At 38.1% G+C, this 21,174-nt stretch overlaps 1 protein-coding gene across 1 annotated transcript in view; it reads right to left on the bottom strand.

The window, feature by feature from the left end:
* The window catches only part of LOC102757537 (chromosome unknown open reading frame, human C8orf34), a 208,568-nt gene that overhangs the window by 14,634 nt on the left and 172,760 nt on the right, over positions 1 to 21,174 (bottom strand). Inside the window, exon 10 of the mRNA XM_015566289.1 lies at positions 11,072 to 11,119. Within this exon, the coding sequence (XP_015421775.1) occupies positions 11,072 to 11,119 (48 nt within the window). The remainder of the gene's footprint in view (positions 1 to 11,071; positions 11,120 to 21,174) is intronic.

The following is a 21,174-nucleotide window of genomic DNA, read 5'->3' as shown; positions in this document are numbered from 1 at the left end:
ATGGAAGCCCCCAGCCTCTCTTTTCTTTTCTTTTTTTTTAATTCTGGGATTTATTTACCTTCTGTAATTGAAACTTTGTATCCTGGAGTGGAGCTCAGAGCTGGCCAGGGCGAGTGGGAGGGAAGCTTGGCTTCCTCCATTGCCAGAGGCAACCCAAGGCTCCAGCTCCGTGGCCACGGCTGGCTGAAAGCAGGTATCTGGGGTTTATTTACCTTCTATAATTGAAACTTTGTTGCTTCGAATGGAGCTCAGAGCTGGCCACCGCAGGCAGGAAGCTTGGTTTCCTCCATCATTGGGGCAACCAAGCCTCCTGCTTGCTCCAGCTCCGAGGCTGCCAGCCGCCATCTTGTTTGGGTTAATTTGCATATAGCCACTCTGATTGGCTGGTGGGCGTGGCTTAAGGTGTAGCAAAGGTATGGTCAATTTGCATGTTTGTCTTTTACTAGTGTAGATACCAACAGTAACTGAAAACAAATCTAAAAAATAAAGGCTCATAAGCCCTGATCACTAAGAAACACTACATCAGAAAGCATTTGTTTAAAAAAATTCCTTTATGGCCCTGGTGGGGTAGCTCAGTTGGTTGGAGCATCATCCCAATAAGCCAAGGTTGCAGGTTCCATGTCCAGTCAGGTAACATACAAGAATTAACCAATGAGTGCATAAATAAGTAGAACAGCAAATCCATCTCTCTCTCTCTCTCTTGCTCTCTCCTTCTCCTCTCTCTCTAAAATCAATCAATCAATCCATCAATCAATTCCTTTATGAGAGAAACATCCCTTGATTGTGATGGTTACCTCTGGAGATATTTATTCCCAATTTAGAATTTAAAAAGGCAGAATTTTCCTGGAGTTTTGTAGAGGGTTAGAGAGTTGAATAGGTAAAGCATGGGGATCTTTTAAGGAGGTAAAACTATTCTGCATGGTATTACAATGGTAAATAGAAGACATTAAGCATTTGTCAAAACCCATGGAACTTCACATTACAGAGTAAATATTGATATATTCAAATGAAAAAATTAATTAGATGCTTAGGGAATTCCAGGATGAAAGGCAAAATACTAAAAAATAATCTAAATAATCTAAATGCATTACAAATGTCTAAAACAACTTACAAAAGAATAAGGTGCTGACCTGAGTAACTGAAAATAAGTGCACTCTAAAAGACCAAAAGCAAAAGGAACTGTACATAATAACTGTACTATAATTGATAAACATTTTTCATATGGGCATAGAGATTAACAATTCTAAAACACATTACATATATACACTGAGTGGCCAGATTATTATGATCAGCCTATCAATACTTCATTCGCCATCAACATGATAGGATGAACTTGATCAGCAATGATACTTAGGTATGTTGTGCTATTCAGATGTTTATAATGACCTGGCCCTCTAGCAACTTAGTGCAAAATTATACCTAATTTGTATACAAATGTCAGGTGGTCATAATAATCTGGCCACTCAGTTTACAGATAACTAAGGCTAGGATGATCCATGTGTAATGTATTAGAGTTGGCAGCTGAGAGGACTTAAACACAATGACACCCCAATAGCAAAAAACACAACTACCACTCTCGCCTTAACGCACTGTGTACCGCATAGAAATCTCTAAGACATACACCAAGGACCTCACATTTTTGGGCAAACTTGCACGTTATTTAAATCATCATAACTACATATCATAATGTACTTTCGGTGTTGTTTTTCAATAATTATAACATTTTTATTTACAAAAACAATTAAATAAAGTTCCTAGTACTTTTTTAACGTATGGTACTGTGTAAAACATTTTCCTCTATGAAGAGGGACCAAACAAAATTTACATAAGTATCTAGATTTGCTCCTTTTTCCATGGGCGGCACAAACTTTGCAGGCTCTCGTAGAAAATTTTTTCTTTCCAGTCGCTGGAATACACGTAGGTTCATGCTGCTTCATATCACCTGACAACCTTTTGGGTGGATCTTTACGAGGTGCTCTCCTTGCACCCCCAGGGGCAGGGCTGGACAGATTTGTCTCTGGTTCCGGAGAGCCTTCATTATTGTCATCCGTTATCCAGTCTCTCGCCACCGATAGCAGAAACTGTTTATACTTCATTTTTGCTTGTGGATTGAGGACATTGTACACTCTAAATGCATTGAAAAGTCCACAGTTTATAAGGTACAGCACTACTTTTTTTTGTCCATTTCATCGTTTTCCTTAGAATGGAACAACATATTCGAGTGACCAAAATACAATGTAACTGCAATGCTTTATGGGTTCGTGCAATTATAAAGTTTTTCGTAGATTTACCTGCACAGTTTCCACCAATGAGATCGCTTCATTCGATGTGGACAAGACAGTGTGTTGACATGTAAGGTCCATAACAGATGGTGAGTGAAAAACGAGAAAATTCGTGAGCAGTCCTTAACAGATGGCACGCGAAACACGAGAAAGCTTGTGAGCGGTACGAAAGTTGTTAATTTGTAATACCATTTTTCCACAAAAGAACTTGGAAATGACTGATTCTTGGACTGAGGTAGAAAATATACAAGATGTCTAGAGCATCTGGTATTGCCAGAAGGAAAATGCTCACACACACACACACACACACACACACACAGAGGATATTTCAAAAGGATGAAGAAAGCCAACTGAAAAATCTCTCAGTGGCCAAATCTAGAACAATTTGAGCAAAACTAAGTCAATCAATCAATCAATCAATCAATAAGGTAGCATTGGGCTATTACCTAAAGTATAAAATAAATATTTATAAACTCATTGCGATAAAAACAAATGACTAAATAAATAAATGAATAGACCAATATGCCATGCAGAAGGATTTCAAATATTAATGTAGATACTAGAGGCCCAGTGCACAAAATTCATGCACAAGAGTGGGGGGGGGTCCTTCAGCCTGGTCTGCACCCTCTTCAATCTGGGACCACTCAGGGGATGTCTGACTGCCAGTTTAGGCCCGATCCCACAGGGAAACCAGCAGTCGGACGTCCCTCTCGCAATCCAGGACCGCTAGCTCCTAACCGCTCGCCTGTCTGCCTGCATGACTGCTCCTAATCCCTCTGCCTGCCTAATCGCCCCTAACCCCTCTGCCTATCTGATCGCCCCTAACTCCCTCTGCCTGCCAGCCTGATCACCTGTACCTTGCCCCCCTGCTAGCTTGATAGCCCCTAACTTGCTCCCCTGCTGGCCTGATTGCCCCTAACTGCCTTGGCCTCGGCCCCTGGCCTAAGCCGCAGTCTGGCCTCCCTCTGGGGGAGGCGACCTGGCGGATCAGAGGAAGGTGCCACCCCCACCAAGCCCCTGCTTCTGCCACTGCCAGCCTGAGCCTGGGCCCTTTGCAGCCATCCACGGCTGCCTGAGCCTGAGCCTCGGTTCTTCCTGCAACTTTGTCTAGAAGAACGTCCGGGAGGTCGTCTGGAAGACATCTGCCTAATTAGCATATTACCCTTCTATTAGATAAATTCCATCCTTAAGGAAGTGGAGAATAACTTCCCTCTTCTTAAGTGTGGCCTGAATATAGTGACTTTCTTCCAAAGAGTACAATATGGAAAGGGAAAGCAAAAAGAATAAATAACTGTACAGCGGAGAAACCTGACAAACTCTACCTGAAGCCGGGTGATTAAGGTCAACATCAACAGCAATAATTCCTATTGATAGTATGTTCCTTTGATAGCATGGGATAAAACTAAAAGTTTACCATTATGGTTTTCCTCTTAATAAACATATTATCCCAGTTTAACCATAAGGAAAATATCACAAACATCTCAATTAAGGGATGATCAACAAAATATATGACCAGTACTCTTCAAAACTGCTGTGGTCATTAAACACCAAGAAAGTCTGGGAAATGGTCACAACCAAGAAGAGCCTAAGGAGCCAGCACTACAGAACATATCCTGGATGGGATCTTAGAACAGAAAAGGTACATGAGGGAAAAACTGAGGAAACTTGAATAAAGTAAGGGCTCAGTCACTAATATCATATCCATATTTGTTTATTAATTATGACACATGTACCATACTAATAGAGGATAATAATAGATAATACTAGTTGAAACTGGGGAAGAGGTATATAGGAACTCTCTATATTATCTTTTCAATAGATTCTGTAATCCTAAAATGGTTCTAAAAATTTTTTTAAGTTTATTTAAAAAGCTGAAAAAAAACCCCACAACATTTTAAAATGATTTTTACTTTAAAATATCACATGAGCAACTCTTGAAAAAAAAAAAAAAGTCTGTTAATCGGATTAATATATAAATTCCTGTCCTGTGAGATAGGGTTTGGCAGTGAAGAGTCCTTGCCCCGGGGGTCATGAGTCACAGCTTTTTATCTTGGTTAATCTAAGGCAGTGGTTCTCGATCTTCCTAAAGCCGAAATCCTTTAATACAGTTCCTCATGTTGTGGTGACCCCCAATTTCATTGTTACAAATTGAACATAATTAACGCATAGTGATTAATCACAAAAACAATATGTAATTATATATGTGTTTTCCGATGGTCTTAGGCGACCCCTGTGAAAGGGCCGTTCGACCCCCAAGAGGGTTGTGACCCACAGGTTAAGAACTGCTGACCTAAGGCATATCACTTCCCCTCTTGAGACAGAATGAAGAGAGTGAAGGCCCTGGATTAGATAATCTCTAGAACTGTTGGGAGAAACTCAGCAAATAATTAAAGATATTCAATCGTGAAATATATACTTTAGATATAAATCAGTTTTTATTTTTAAGATTTAACTTATTTTTTTTCAAATTTACTAATTATTCGATTTAGTCTTCAAGTCTATACTAAAGAAGCAGCATAAATGTGAAAAAATCTTAGATTTAAAATTCCCTAATAGTTAAGAAGACAGCAGAAGTCACTTTTCAAAAAGTTTCATGAGAAGAAATCACATTCCTCAGTTTTTAAAAAATAGAACATGCAGTCTCTAATGTTTGAAGTACTATCAAAGATTTCTCATTTTGGTTTTGTAAGGTAAAAATCAAATGGTTAAAGCTCTTTATTTAAAAGAGTAAATTGTAAAGTGATCATGAAAAAGTGTTTTTAATTTAAAAGGTATTTTGGTTAATTAGCTTTTAGACCCAAATACTAGAATCTGTTTTCATAAGAGGAGATGATTAATACATCAGTTGTATTACTTTTTCACACAATAGTTCAGAATATTCAGCCATACAATCATTTGGTTTCTATTTTTAATGACTTTACTTTTGAGCAGATAAGCAGCATTCAATTGTTAATTCAGTTATTACTATATTGTAACGTTAGATGTTTTGCTTTGGTTTTCCCTTGAATACAGCTGGTAATGCACCCGTTTTCTTTATCAATGCTGGCAGTGCTATGCGTGTCCAAAATTGAGCCCATCAGACTACTTATAATTCTTTTTGATGGGGTCAAGGAGCTAAAATCTTGGATATTTTTAAAAACAACAACTGACATTCCTCTTTGCCAGTTTATGGAAAATTTTTTCTACAAGAATATTAAACTGGGTCTGAGCACAGTACAAACTCTTTCATATTCCCAAGAGCAAGTTCTTTGGATTGTTTTTAGAAGAAATGCCATTCATTCTTTTTTCAAAACACTTTCACCATAAGTATGCAAATGTCCAGGGACTAGGAGTGGTGGGAAATAGTGACATGTGTCATATGGAAAACAGTTGCTAGTCTTGTATCAACATATCATTCTATCTGCTAACAGAATGAGTGCTTTATAAACTCCAGCAGTATTGTTATTCCACATGGCTAGCTTATTTTTGGATTCTCTAAATGCAATCAATCAGTGATTTATGTCATGTGTGACCCTGAAACTTCAATATATGTAGAGAAAAAAATGCTCCTTTGCTCATATTTTCACCAATGGATACTTCAATTCAGCCAACTAAATATTACTTTCCCTTTGGTTAAGAATAAAACTAATGCACAAAATATTAGTTTCCACCTTTCAAAAAGGATTAATCACTTTTATTTTACTTCTATAACCACAGGATCCCTATAAAATAAGGATCCCTGAAGCATGTTGCATATAAAATCAAAACAAAATTACACTCCACTCTAGATACGTGGAATAGACTGCTTCTTCGGACAAAGAATCGGGCCTCTACTTCCATTAAAATGAAACATATAATTTACATATTTAAATAAATAAAGTTTGAAAACAACTTTATATTTGTTAATGAAATGTCCTGTCTTATCAGGCTGAAATCCATCAATTTTTAGTTAATTATACTTCTGTAGCTTATTTCTTATGAGGATTGCAAAAGGGCAATTGAAACCCAAGAAGGGAAGTAATAAGTTTGGGAAAACTATAAATTTGAATTAATAGGATTTTGGAAAAGAAAAGAGAGGGGTCAATAATAAAGTTAGAAAAAATATGGTAAATTGTGAAAAACATTACAAAATAAACTGTAGGATAAAGTTGTACAAAGCTCTGAAATGAATGAAACACTACTGAGTGTAGTCAATGAAAGCTAAGTCATTTTCTAACAGTGAAATGCTGGGTGTCTATGACTCCATCTTGTTCACACCTACATTGTTTCAGTGGTCTTCAGGCTAACAGTGTCTGCTTTAGAGATGCTAATCATTACAGAAATTCTGCTTGGGGCTTGAGTTTTTACAGAAATAGCCCCTCCTATTCCCCCCCTCCACCCCATCCCATCCCTTGACATAAAAGAAGCCTGAATTCTGTACTTTCTTAAAACGAATTTGAGAAACTGCTAGCACCCCTACCTTCTTAATTGGCAACTCAATCAATAAGCCTTCCCTTACAACAAACTCTGGTATTTTGAGTCTTGGCCTTTCAGAGAATTTGGACCTCTAACAATTTTTCTAGCCTGCCCTTCCAATTAGCTCATTTGATATAGGTTTGGAGTCATTCACTTGACTTTGATCCATTTTACAACTATGTAATTTATAAAAATTTACTGGTATAGTAGTACAAATAATTCTTGTCCACATACATGCAAATTATGTCAATTTAAATGCAACTAATTATTATCCTATGGATATAAATTAGTTTTGCTAGGTTTTGCATTTATTTATAACTTCACTTCAAGATTCCTTATTTAACTATATGTGAGGGTTTGAAATCTCCTTTGAATTTGTTGCAATATCTTATTGGTTTCTTCATTAATTAATGAGTTGAATAAATCTTTGACATACAATCATTTTATATCTGTACTAGTGGCCCGGTGCACAAAATTTGTGCACGGGGTGGGGGTGTTCCTCAACCTGGCCTGCACCCTCTCCAATCTGGGACCCCTCAGGGGATGTCCGACTGTCAGTTTAGGCCTGATCCCACAGGTACCGCTGGCTCCTAACCATTCACCTGCCTGCTGCTGGCCTGCTTGTCCCCAACTGCCCCCCTGCTGGTCTGATAACCCCCAGCTGCCCTCCCCTCCTGGTCTGATTGCCCCTAACCGCCTCTGCCTCGGCCCCGCCACCATGGCTTTGTCCAGAAGGATGTCCGGAAGGTCTCCCAGTCTAATTAGCATATTATCATTTTATTAGTATAGATGAGAACCAGGATTATAACTTTAAAAAAAATGTTATCCTTTAACTACATGCATTAATTCTTAGTGAATATCAATGACAGGTGAGTTTCCTTTAAAAAAAAAAATTCCTTGTTTCCTAGTGTACTAAGTGGAATAAAAGCATGATACTAAATAATAGTTATTTCAATTTTTAAAAAGTAAATCCCTGTGCATGATAAAAAGTCCATTACGTCTTATTTATTATAGAAGAACAATGTCATGCACTCTCCTTCAGAAGTACAGTTGGAATTTCATTGCATTAACAATCACAGAATATAAAACAGGGAAAAGACAGACACAATTGGCAGGAGAAGTGATTCTAAGATATTTTGTAACATAGAATCGGTGGTACAGTGGGAAAAACCAACCTCCACAGATTTGAAAAAGGTCTGTCACTTAACAGGCTTCTTTTCCTGCCTGACACCCTGAGAGATTATGAAGCTGACACCTGACACCTGCAGCTAGTTCACACTCCTGTGTATGTTGCCTCCAGCCTTCACCAAATAACTTCCTGAGGTTGTGAAGAACTGCTCTCGGTGGTTCTTTAGAATGTTTTAAAAATCATCAACTTCAGTCTTTAGTTCTTCAGAGGCCTTCAACCATTTAATTTCACTATGTTTATCTGATTTATGGATGTTTAAATTAACACATTTCTCTAATAAGTAGGGAATTTCTAACTAGTATATTATGCTGCTCTCAGTTATTCGTCTAAAGAAATATGATTTTAAAAAAGACCAGCTTCTCTACAAAAGGCATAGTGAGTTTTGGAAGTCCTTGATTTTGATAAGTTATTTTAAATTGTGAGTGTGTGTGTGTACAATGGATGCTGATATTATGATTCCAAACACTAAACTTTTTACAAAGTGAAATTATTATTTCTGCCTTGAGTTACTAAGTACCTTGCAAGTAAAGAATACGTAATTTTTTAAAAATTGTCAGAACAATTTTGAAGATTAGGGAAAGTAGATTATGATGAAATACCTTGTTGTTTTTTATTTGGTCAAAAATATAAAGTGTATTCTGGAAAAATTACACATTAAACAACAGAAAATATGGACCAGAAATGTTTTATTTTTTTGAGGAGACTATATTGTGTCTTTAGTTTTGAGTTAGGTCTAAACAGAATTGTCTAACTTCATGTGGTTATGATTCTGACTAATTATAAGACTAAATAAATAAGAAAACCAGAGACTTTGATCTGCAAAGAGTTGTTCAAACTTTAGCAAGAAATGTTAAATATATTAAAAATGTAAACACTATGGTTTATTTGAGTTTTAATGTATACTAAATAAAAGCAAATGTTTGCTAGCTCAGTTTTAACTTCAATGCTTCTGGCATATATATATATATATATACATACACACACACACACACACACACACACACACACTGCTCCTTAATGTTTGCTGATTCTAGGAATATGAGAAAGAGGGAAAAGTGAAATAAGAGCATAAGTGGGGAAAAAAACAAAAACTATCAATTTTTGGCTCACATTTTTAACTTGTTCGCAATACAGGAGAGTTTGAATATATTTCCTAAAGATCCAATAATTAATGTCTGAAAGAACTTTCAGTAAATCAGTAGTTCACTAATTAAGATCAAACTTAGTTTTACTGTAAAAATGATCATTTATTGATTTTAAAAAGAGCTAAAAGCTAAATATCAACCAACATTAGATAAAAAATACTACGTGAAATTGAACCCCTAAGAAAGGCGAGGCTTACCTTGGGCAGTTCACACATACTTGTAAACTCAAACTGAAAGTCAGTAATGAATCTCGTAAGATCCTGAGGTTTTATACCCTGAATCAACCATCTATTCCTCAGAGTAGACGAATAAACAAAACTCATAAATTTATTAACAAAATGTTCCTCTACCTATATTATATAACATTGATTTTTTTCCCATGCTGTATGAAATTCCTCTCTAGAAATAACATTGGAAAGAACACTTTATGGTTGTGCCCACAAACTTTAGGGTGCTTATGAATTACATGGGGATCTTGTTAGAATGCAGATTTTGATTCTTTGGCTCTGGTGTTAAGCCCTGAGATTGTGCATTTTTTACAAGACCTCAGGTGATGATGATATTGCTAGTCTGAGGACCACACTAAGAAGGTACACATTCTCAGCCTTCATGTCACATTGAGCATTTACAATTGCGTACAACATGTACATTTGGATTGCACATTTGTAATGATGAGAGGAAAATAAGGATCTTTTTTTGTTGTTGTTTTAGAACTGCAAAATTAATATAAGACACTTTGAAAGTTCTATCAGCTATATGCAGCCCGTTTCATATATCAACACTGCAATGCTCCCTTTCCTCCACAGTGCTAGACCTATACAGGACACATTACAAGGCACCCTACCAGCAAGTGGGATGCTGAGCCAAGAGCTTGAGCAAACAGAATCCTAAAGCGAGATTCTGTTGATATACATGTTGAAAACAGTGTCTGCCTCTTCTTGGCAACATTAATTGCTTAATGTATTCTATTCAATTTTTGTATCAAATTCATTAAGTGGAAATTTAAAGTTGGTGCTCTAATCCTCCAATGTTTTGCCCCATATATTTTGATTTTTCTAACCTGAACTTAAAACATCTGCCTAGCTATTCCCTTTTTTTTTCTTCATTACTCCTTCTCCATGTACCTTTCACAAAATTCCAACCACCTCCAAACAAGCATAAAACTCAGAATGTTAGAGACTTAAAGGGGTGCTATTCACTCTGGTTTTTCTTTCCAAGTGATATCTAGAAGTAAAAGTGAGTTTCAGTACAGGTTCAGTATTCTGAATGAATCAACGGACTACACAGTACATTTAGTAGGGCAATCAAAATTGTTTTTGAATGGATTCGTGCATGGGAGGATAGACTAATTAGAGACACAGATTGTCTTGCTGAGAACAAAATACTTGGTGCTTCCATGACATCATCACCAAGTTGTCTCCCAGATCCCTTCACCTGCAACAATTCAGGTGGCTAATCTAGTGACCTCGGTGGATTGGTTTCAGATCAAGTTTTACGGACTCTATGCACTGATTTACCTGAAAGTCCCCAAATTCCATTTGCAAACTGCACGAAGACACAGCATGTGATGCAGAGCACCCTCGGATATCTTCCAAATAAATCAGAAGTCTAAATGGGTTTTCCACAAATATCTACATATTTAAATTGTTAAGACAGTTGGTATAGATTGTTCTTGTCATAAGAGCAATGATCATGTCTTACTTTTTTGGACATGGCCAACAAAAAGCATGTGTTTTTCATTTACTAGGATATCAGCAAATGTTTATGAGTGAAAATACATAATAGCCCTAGGTTTATACCTTCATTTTCAGGATGAATTGACACACCGTATCTCCCTACCAATGAGGACCAAAAGCCATTTTTATACCATTATTTGTTATCTTGTTTCTGTGGGCATGACCAAAGAGTGGGCATAGACTGGAAACCCTACAGGTGGATGGAGAAAGCCCATGTGAGGGTTTCATCCTATATGATAGATAGACTGTTTTCAGACTGTGTTTACAGGCCACCTTAAAACTCACTTCTTCCATGTAGTGTTTCAATGACTGTCCTCCACTGGGGGCTTCTCCCTAGAGGCAAAGAGGAGGAGAGGTTGACAAAGTCAGGAGAGGGAGAAGAAAGAAGGAAAGAAGAGAGTCATGGAGGAGAGTCACCTAGGAGCGACACCAAAACTTTACCATCCCCCAGCATCTCAGTTGATGTTTGTGAGATTAACAGATGGGCAACTTCTTACAGTGAAGGAGGTAAGTTTTTTTTTTTTCAAGGCAACAGGAATTTTAGGTCACATAAGCATATAACCACCTAGAAGAGCTGACAAAATCTTAGGACAGAACGCTAAATGTGTAGTATAAAATGTTTTGTAAATGTGTTCTTACAATAAGATTAAGAAAAAGTCACTAAGTCTGTATTCTATAAATGTGTTTGCGGATCTAATACATGGACTTAAGAATATTTTAGGGAAAGTGTACAGGTCATTAACCTGCCTTTTTCCAAATCCAAATGTTTATATAAATCTTTTGCACCTTACTTGTATGTTATTAGTTAATTCTCCATTACTGTGCCTTTTCCTAGCACTTCATTGAATGGTGGTAATCACTGCAGTTTAAATCACTGACATTTAAAATAATTTAAACATATATCACAAGTTCATCTGAACACTGGTGACCAAAACTGTCAAACAACTTGTTAGTCTGGATAAATTATATTTTCATCTTACATGCGGGAGACATTTGGAAATAAATTCTGAGATACCAGGAAACGATAAACTCTAGAACACCATATGTGTTTAAATGATAACTAAATAAGTGTGAATAAGTTTACTTTTGTTTCTAACTCTTTGCGGATCCTCTTTGTTAACCTTTCAAGAACTTTCACATATATTATCTCATTTCATTAGTTTTTCACGATGACTTGAGAAAAGACATCCTCAGACCAATTTAATGCATAAATTGAAGAATGCTGAGTGAAGGGTTCAAAATCAAGGAGCTAAGCAGGGTATTTCTGGGACTGGATCCCACTCTAACCCTCTTTGCCTTGTGGAAACAAAAAGTTTAAAACATAAAAAATAAATCTACTTTAGTTAAAAAAGTGATGTATACTATAAAGCACTTTGAGGGGATTTTTTAAAAAGCATGCTCATTTCTAAACAAAATTAAGCTAGAAATAAAGTGCTGGTATTCCTAAAAACTTAAAAATGGTAATTTTTTTTCAAACATGGTTTTCACAACAAAAATTAATATGCTGCAGTTGAGATGTTTCCACATGCTCCAAGCTTGTAGGAAGCTCAATGGATATGATAACAAAAGAGGAAAGATAGTTATACTTAAACTAAAAGATAAACTATAAGGAAAAATCAAATCCACATAAACCCCGTTAACTGTGAGGAATTTAACTCAAAGCATATAGAGATGGCTGGAAAATTACTTCAGATAAACGGCTTTTTATGGTTGAACTTGCTACACTATCTCCCCTCATTAGGACAACGAGAGTAGAAGGAATGCTGTACGTTCTTCCAACTGGATCTTCTGAGTGACAGACCAGTCCTTTTGTCCTAATAAGCCCTCCCTCTATGCCTGGCTGGCTAAGGACAAGCGGATGAGGTGACATACTGCTTGTTGTTACAGATGCTCTCTGGAGGGGCCAGCATCTGCAGTCTGGACGGATGGCCTCTGAGGGCTAACGGTGAGATGCTGCAGCGCAGTCCTTAGGTGCTCACTGAAGAGGGTGCTTGGTTTCCCTGGAGCTGGAGTGCAATGGTTTTCCCTGTTTGTTTGGACACATGCACTCTTATGCTAAGGCACGGTGATAACTGGTGGCTTTCTTGATGATCAAATGTAACTAAATCACTAGGAGTCCTATAAGGCTTGCTTCTTCCCACGGTGTCAGGCAGGTCCTCTTCAACTCTGCCGCAGAGGAAAGGAGCAACTCACACAACACCGTTTGTTTCAAAGACCACGCAGAACGGACGCATGGCTATAAGTGCCATTCATGAGTCACTGACATGGACAGCACTGGTGAGGAGAAGCTCTGAGGAGGAGGAGTATGGAGACAAAGATGGCAGGTGGAAAATACAGAGGAAACCAACACCTCACAGAGAGGATTACAAATGCGGTACAAGGCCAAGTGGACAAGAAAAAGAAGGAATTATTATCATTTGCAACAGCATGGATGGAACTAGAGAGAATTATGCTAAGCGAAATAAACCAGTCAGAGAAAGATAAATATCACATGATCTCACTCATTTGTGGAATATAATGAACAACATAAACTGATGAACAAAAATAGAACCAGAGACATAGAAGCATTGAACAGACTGTACAACCTATGAGGAAAGGCAGTGGTGGTGCTTGTGGTGGTGGTGGGGGGGGGGCATTGAGGGGATAAATGATCAAACAAAGGACTTGTATGCGTGCATATGAGCAAAATCAATGGACACAGAACGTGGCGGGGGGCGGGGGGAGGGGGAGGGCTTGTGTTTGGGAGAGGGTTGTGGAGGAAAGGTCAATGGGGGAGAAAAAGGAGACTCATGTAATACTTTAAACAATAAAGAATTTAAAAAAAAAAGAACAAGATGGCAGGATCTCTATGTGTTAGGATCAGAAGATACAGCCCAAATCAAGAGCGCTCTGTAGGGGCGCTAGTGAAATAAAATATCTTCTAAAACACAAAGCTATCAACTTCAGTCATCCTTTCCATAGGTTTAAAGAACTGGCATTTTAAATAACAAGTCATTCTAACAATATAATATTTTTGGAATCACCTGGAAATGAATTAAAAATATCCAAATGCAACTTCCCTTGAGGAACAAAGATAGGAAAGCGGGTATAAGGGAGGCAGACAGGGCATGTGAAGGAGGGAAAGGGCAGAATACATGGAAACTGTGCCTTAAACAAAAGGAAAAAAAGGTATTTCCTGAAATGTGGTTTTACTTATCATGAGCCTAAATATAACCAAAGTTGAGATAAAAATGTTTTAAATGTGAATTACAAAACATAAACTGAGAAAAAGAAACGTCTGACATGGCTGTTAGAGACAAAAGCTCTTGTCACTCCCCTAGTTATTCTGAAGTTAAGGAGACATTTTCATTGAGATGGAATATCCTAGAGGCAGAAGTAGGACGAGGCCCACACCCTCCTGAATCTACTGCCGTTTTTTCACTATACCATGCTTCTTTTCTTTCAATCAGTAGGTAATTTTTATTTACCTCTGACTAACCCGTAGAAAAAATGCATAAAGACTTTCGTTTGTATGGAGAGTACATTTACTCACAAACCTTTTGTGTCTAAGATTTCTGGTACCAATTTCTGTCAAAGACATTTTCATGAGAATCTTTCTCCTCACTTTTTTTCAAATGAAACTAAACAATAATCCTAACACAGAGAGCACCTTCCTAAGATGTACACGAAGTATTTAGAACCCATAGAAGAAGGGAGTTTGAGATGGATGGCCAGGACATTTCTGAACCCAAGGGACCCACAAAAGTCCACCCATTGTTTATTCCACCAGCATTTATTAAGCACCTATGGTGTGCCACATGCTGTGCTAGTGTGGAGACAAATTGGTGAACAAGAACTAAGCCCTATCATAAAAAGTTCATTTTGAGAAAACAAATGCACAAGTTATTAGAATATAGAGCAAAAGTTACTTGGCACAGGTAAGCCCAAGGTGCTATGGGGAAAAATAGGAGGAAAAGCCACCTAGGCTTTCATTTACTTAACAAGCATGTGTTGAGAGCTCACATGTGCTGGGAACTGGTGTAGCCCACTGGATACATTGATGAAGAACACAATGTGGAGGGATTGAAAGTTGAGGAAGTTATTATAAAGCTTAGTCCTCAAGACTTAGTCAATTAGCCAGAACAGAAAGCTGAATAGAGAGAGGACTCATATCAGGCAGAAAGAAAATTTTGTGCAAGGTCCCAGGCACAACAGAGCAAATATATGAAACCACAAGTATTACAATGAGGAGCACCAATTATACTCTGTGCTGTATTTTTAGATAGAGAGATATTAACATCATGTGTTATTTCCTAATTTTATTCTATAATTCCCTGCAATACAAATGTTGATAATGATGCTATGTGCTATATTTCTTAATTACATTATTACACAAGGCTACTGCATTGGTTACAGATGGTAGAGGATTGAAGTTCAGCTTTCCAAACTCCAGCATACTCTACTGGCAGCTACTAATGTCCGAGAGAACAGGCAGGGATCTATTTCTAAATAGTAAAATAGTGGGTGCCATAGTTAGAAACGCAGACATTTTTGGAAAGTTCATACATCTTTTAAATAATTCAGAACTTTTTAATGAAAATTTGCCCACAATCTTATGGATAAATATAGCATCATTGCAGACCATTTGTCTCTGAAAATGACAGCTTTATCCAGTAGAGAAGATACCTGATTGCTTTAGCATTGCTAAAGGCTAACAGACAGGGGCATCCTATATAATAAAAGGCTAGGCATCATGACCAGAATGACCGATCGACCAGTCGCTATGAGGTGCACTGGCCACCTCTTGGTCCCTCCCTCCAGTCCGCAAGCTCTGATTACTGGATGGCCAATGGGGAAACATGGGGAACTGGCTGGGTGGTGGCAGGGCGGGATTGGGGACTGGCAAGGGGCAGAGGGCAGACCTCTTGGTCCCTCCTCACTGCCCACAGGCTCAGATCGATCCTCAGTTTCTTCTGAAAGGAACGTGGCGCCTCGACTGCACAGCCTCCCTGGACGCAGATTCTCTGCTGTGAGAGGCTCTAGAGCAGAGACGTCCACAAGGACTTCAGCGCCTGCAGCGACCCTCAGCCTTCGTTGATGGGAGGTGGACGGAGTACATCAGCCTTAAAGCACAAACGCCACCATCTTCTCCACAGCCGCTTCTGAGTCTGCAAGAAACTGCGCAGGCTCCTCCCGCAGGATGGGCAGGGCCAGAGCCTGAGCTGAGTGGCTCCATGATGGGAGAAGGGCTGAGGCAGGCTGCTGGGCCAGTGCAGGGACAGAAGGAGGGAGGGAGGGGGAAAGGGAGAGAGGGGCAGGAGCAAGGGGGCATCCCTGGTTCCCTGCACCTCCTCCCACAGGCATAGCCCTTCCTGGTTGAGTTTCCCACGTCATTTTTAGGGTTTTGGCTGGTGATGCCGGCTGTGAGAGGATTCACAAGGGAGAGAAGAGCCAGGTGCAGAGAAAGGGCATTTATTTTACTTCTTTAAAGGGAGCAAAGGGCCAGGTGCCTTTTGATGGCACAAGGCACTGAAGGCAGAGTGGGCTGTTCTTTTGATCGCCGGATGGCAAATGAGGAACTGGGGTGGGTGGTGGAGGTGGGGCTGGACTGGGGACTGGCGAGAAGGCAGAAGATGGCCCTGATCGCAGGCTAGGCCTAGGGACCCTATCCACACACTATTTCATGCACTGGGCCTCTAGTTTTAAGATAAAATTTTATGCCCGATGGGTGTAGCTCAGTGGATTGATTGAGCACTGTCCCATGCACCAAGAGGTCACTGGTTCAATTCCTAGTCAGGGCACGTGGGGTAGAGGGTTCAATCCCTAGTAGGGGGCCTGTAGGAGGTAGTGATCAATATCTATCTCCCTCTTCCTTCCTCTCTCTCTGAAATAAATAAAAACGTATTTTAAAAAAAGATAAGATGTTATGATCCACTCTGCCTTTAAGTTCCACTAAAGATCAGGAACTAAATTTGTCCCCTCAGAAGGGACAGAGAATACTCAATCCCTAAACAACTTTTAAATTAAAATAAGCTAAATAGTGCCTTTAGTACTAATGCTCTTACCTTAAAGAATGAAGAAGGGCAGAAGCAATTATGGAATCAATGGTTATCCTATATAATAAAGAGCTAATATGCTAATTAGACCGAACAGCAGAACAACCATCTGGACAACCTTCTGGATGACCTTCCAGACAAAGCCAGGGCTGTGAGGGCCAGCTGAGGCAGCCTGGGCTACACGCGCCAAGCCCCTTGCACGAATTTCATGCATCAGGCCTCTAGTTACTTATAATGTTAAATTTTTAATGATTTAAAACATTTTAGTGTTTCTTATTATTTTCTGTAAAGTGGTTATTCAGTTGAAAAGAAAAAAGATATTTCATTCTTTCCTTTAATCCCATGTTAAAAAAAGGGGGGGGGGGAGTGGGGGGGACAAAGCCAGTAATCAATGAGAGGCTCCCTGTTTGGGAGAGTAGAATCTTTCATCAGTGGATCTTGGACAAGAGAAGGGATGGACAAGAGGGTGGGGCTGTAAGAATGGATAGCTTAGTGTTAATGATTTTGAATTGCATTGACTTAAAAATTAGATTGAGATATATATCAATAGTCAATCAACTTTAAAAAAATCTATTTGACCTTGAACAATTTATTGCTCTAGTCATGTGTGTCTTCTCTGATATGTGCTGATTAATTTATCCTGTCAATTATTAATACCATTTCACTTTTATTATGTACAAAAAGGAGTATTCATTTTTTCTAAAATGATTTAATGTGGCAACACAGCAAATCATCTGCCATGAGATCTTGAGAGTCACGGCTTTCTTTTGAAGCTGTACAGACAACAGAAGCACAGGGTTGTGTTTCATCTAAGATTGTGAAGGTGAAAGAGTACTAGAAACTCCAAAGAGTTATACCCCTGTAAAGTGCTGTATTTAATGTGTATATCTCTACTGATCTGCCCATGGTTTCATGCCTCCTACCCTGTCCCCGTCACTCATGTCTCTATATTCTGACACTGTATACATATTTCTCAAAATACATATCACACTTTATTATAATCACTGCTTAAATGGTAAATCACTCTTTACCATTTAACCCTAAGTTGTTTGAGGGCAAAAATCATTATTAGTTTTTGCCTTCTAAGTCTTGGTATTTATCCTGCCTTTCTTATGAGAATTGACTGAATTCCTGGCTAAGCAAATAATAAATGAAGGAAAGAGTTTCTTAACAAAAGTATTCTTACATACAAATACTAAAAAAATAATAGAGTTCAAATATCACCACTTAGCAACTACTAGTAAATAAACAGGTACTGGCATTAAGCGTCAATGGCTGCTAAGATTATAAAATGAGAAAACAATCAAATATTACACACCTCTTTTTAAAAAATGTTTTTTATTGATTTTTAGAGAGAGAGGAAAGGAGAGGGATAGAATGATAGAAACATTGATGAAAGAGAAACATCATCAATTGGCTACCTCTTGCATGCCCCCTACTGGGGATGTGCTCCGACCAGGAATTGAACCTGTGACCTTTTGATTCATGGATCAACACTCAACCACTGAGTAACACCAGCCAGACATATGTAACTCTTTTTATTGTGCTGAAGAGTAGCTTTATCCATTTTCCAGAAAATTTTCAGGAAAATATTAAGAACTGAAAACATATTGCATTGCACCAAGAATATGAAATTAGCATACCTGTGGATAACTCTACAGGTAAGGGTCAGGGTACATTAACAGATAAATTGTAAGAAAATGCAAGAAATTGAAGAGGAACCTATAGATTAAAAGAGACTTAAGGACATCTAACTTTAAAAAGTTGGCAAGGTTAACATAATCTCGGGATGCATATTTGGGTGACAGACAAAGCTACTTTTAAAATGCAAGTCGTTGATTATTATAAAAGTTAGACTAGTTATTTGTGGGAAGAGGCAGAGGTTGTGATTGGGACAGGGCACACTGTGGACACTTCTTGACCTGGGTAGCGTTCTCATTGTAATAAATAATTAAGCCAAACATTTGATTTGGGTGATTTTTATATGTTTGTGTTCTATTTGTAATAAAAAGAGATTTAAAAGGAAACTGATAGCCATGTCTAATGGCAACTATATTGATACAGGCATAAATGTAAAGTCCAAATGAAACTCTTAAAAAATAAGAGTGAAATTTATAATTCTCTCTCTCTTGTTGGCTACATCTCCATGGTTACATATCTAATCCTTCATCGATCCAAATCTTCCGGTCTATGTAAAGAGGTAATTACTAGTTATATGTCTAGAAAGGTAGTTAAAGGACACTCTTATCCTTCTGATTGAATCTTAAGCTAATCTAATTATAACACCAATCTCATAAAACTCAGTTGGCAATTCTGATTTTTATAATTTGAAATAATTAAGCCTTTAAATTCTCTTCCATTAAGCTTTTTTAAAAAATCAATAGATGCCACTTTGGAATTTGTAAAGTACCTGTATTAATTCTCCAAGGTCAGTGAAATATGAATGTCAGATTCATAATTTAAATCAGATATACAAAGTGTTCTTTTAAAATTTAATTAACCTGTGTCTTTGCAAAATGGTTAAATGCCTACGGTGACCAACCTCCCGCACTGTGATGCAGGAAACCTGACATGCCCAATGTTCATGCAACACCAGGACTTTTTGTTTCTCCTGTTCACAGCCCATGCTTCTTTCATTTAAAAAATGATTAATTTTTTAGATAATAGTACTAGGGATTTTTCTAGCCGATGCATGGACACAAATGATTTTCTGTTTGTTTCCATGCATCGGCTAGAAAAATCCCTAGTACTATTATTAACGTATGTGTCTGAGTTTTCAACTCAACAACAAATAAGACCAGTTTCACAGGTCAGCCACCTTTGCATTATTTAATGAGCTATAGAATAATTTAAACTTTGTAAGAAAAATTCTTTTTCACTGACTTGTAAATGTGAATACAGGCAGTACAATGCAGAAGCACATTTACATTCAAAAGCATATTTTTAATCTTTAACATGTTGATTTGAAAGGGGCTAATGTTTTTATTTTTAATTGATTCCTTAAGTGGTTCAAACCAAATAAACAAAATGCATAAATTAAAATGATCTGGCCTGTCACAAACTTGGCAGCTGATGCCATAAACAATGTCACTAGGAGAGTTGTGACTTGCATGGGGGAAATGTGTAGAAGTATAATCAATTTTCCAAAAAAAAGAGGTGGCTTCCAAAAAAGTAAGTGAAGTGATTCAGGGGAGGAGATAAGGGGTTCTTTAACTTATTAACAGTATCACAGTTACTAACTCTGAAGTTTTCCCTGCCTCTAGGATAATGTGAAAAGGCAGTTTCCACTACTGCATCCAAACTCATCACCTATATTTATGTACAGTATTTCTTCTGCTTGACATAGGCCGGGCACAAGACTAAGACTTGGCCTTGACTCCATGTACTGTCAGAAGGTGGCAAAAGGTGGTGTTGTCCTAGAGAGGCAAGAGGACAGGCTTTGGAGTCAAGCAAATATGTGTTCATACCCTAGTTCTGCCACTTATGCTCATGTGCACTGGGCAAGTTACATAAGTGCTCTGGGTCTCAATTTCCTCATCTGTAAATGGTTATAACACCATGTGCCTCATGGCTTATTGTGATGATTAAATAAAATAATGTCTCTAGATCACAGAAGATGAGACTAAGTTCCTGGCTGTCATCATTATTAATCAGGATAGAAATTATTAGTACTAGTTTTAGCAGAATTTTAGTGAGTGAAAGACAGAGAAAACCAACCTTATACTCTATAAGGCAGGACAATTAGAGATATCCTTAATTCTTTAAGAATACAGCTTGGATGAGGACCTGAAAGTGGGAAAATCAGATGCCACTTTTTAATTTACCTATTCTTATTTTGGTGTCACTTTTTCAATAAAAATTATTGCACTTTTAATGGCAGGTGAATGGCTTCACATACAAATACGTTTTCAGCAGTAAATTCATAGGTAAATGGAAGGTTGACTGAGGATGAGATAAAAAGGAACTTTAAAAAGTCTGGAACATCAAAACTGCAGAGAGGTGAATGACACAAGTCAAGGTAAATTTATTGTTGAGGAAATGGAGAAAGACTGTATCCTTAACAATACTTTGTTCCTGACCATCTATCCTTCAACTCATGACCCTCTGCAATACTCCAGTCATGCTCAATACATTCCAGGTCACCCCACAGTCAGTGGCTCTATCTCTCTGCATCCTTTCGTCCTTCCTTCTGTCCTTCCTTCCCTCCTCAACCCACTGCTTTGTGCCTGGCATGCTATCTTGTTGATGTCACCTGGTAAAATTCTATTCTTGGCAAGTCTAAGTTCAGTCCACTGGTTCCAGGGAGACTACCCTAACCCACATGCTTGCATTGCCCCCACCCAACCCATCACA

Source organism: Myotis davidii, unplaced genomic scaffold (genome assembly GCF_000327345.1).
Source record: "Myotis davidii unplaced genomic scaffold, ASM32734v1 scaffold200, whole genome shotgun sequence".
Classification (NCBI taxonomy): Eukaryota; Metazoa; Chordata; class Mammalia; order Chiroptera; family Vespertilionidae; genus Myotis; species Myotis davidii.
This window is presented reverse-complemented; position numbering and strand designations above follow the sequence as displayed.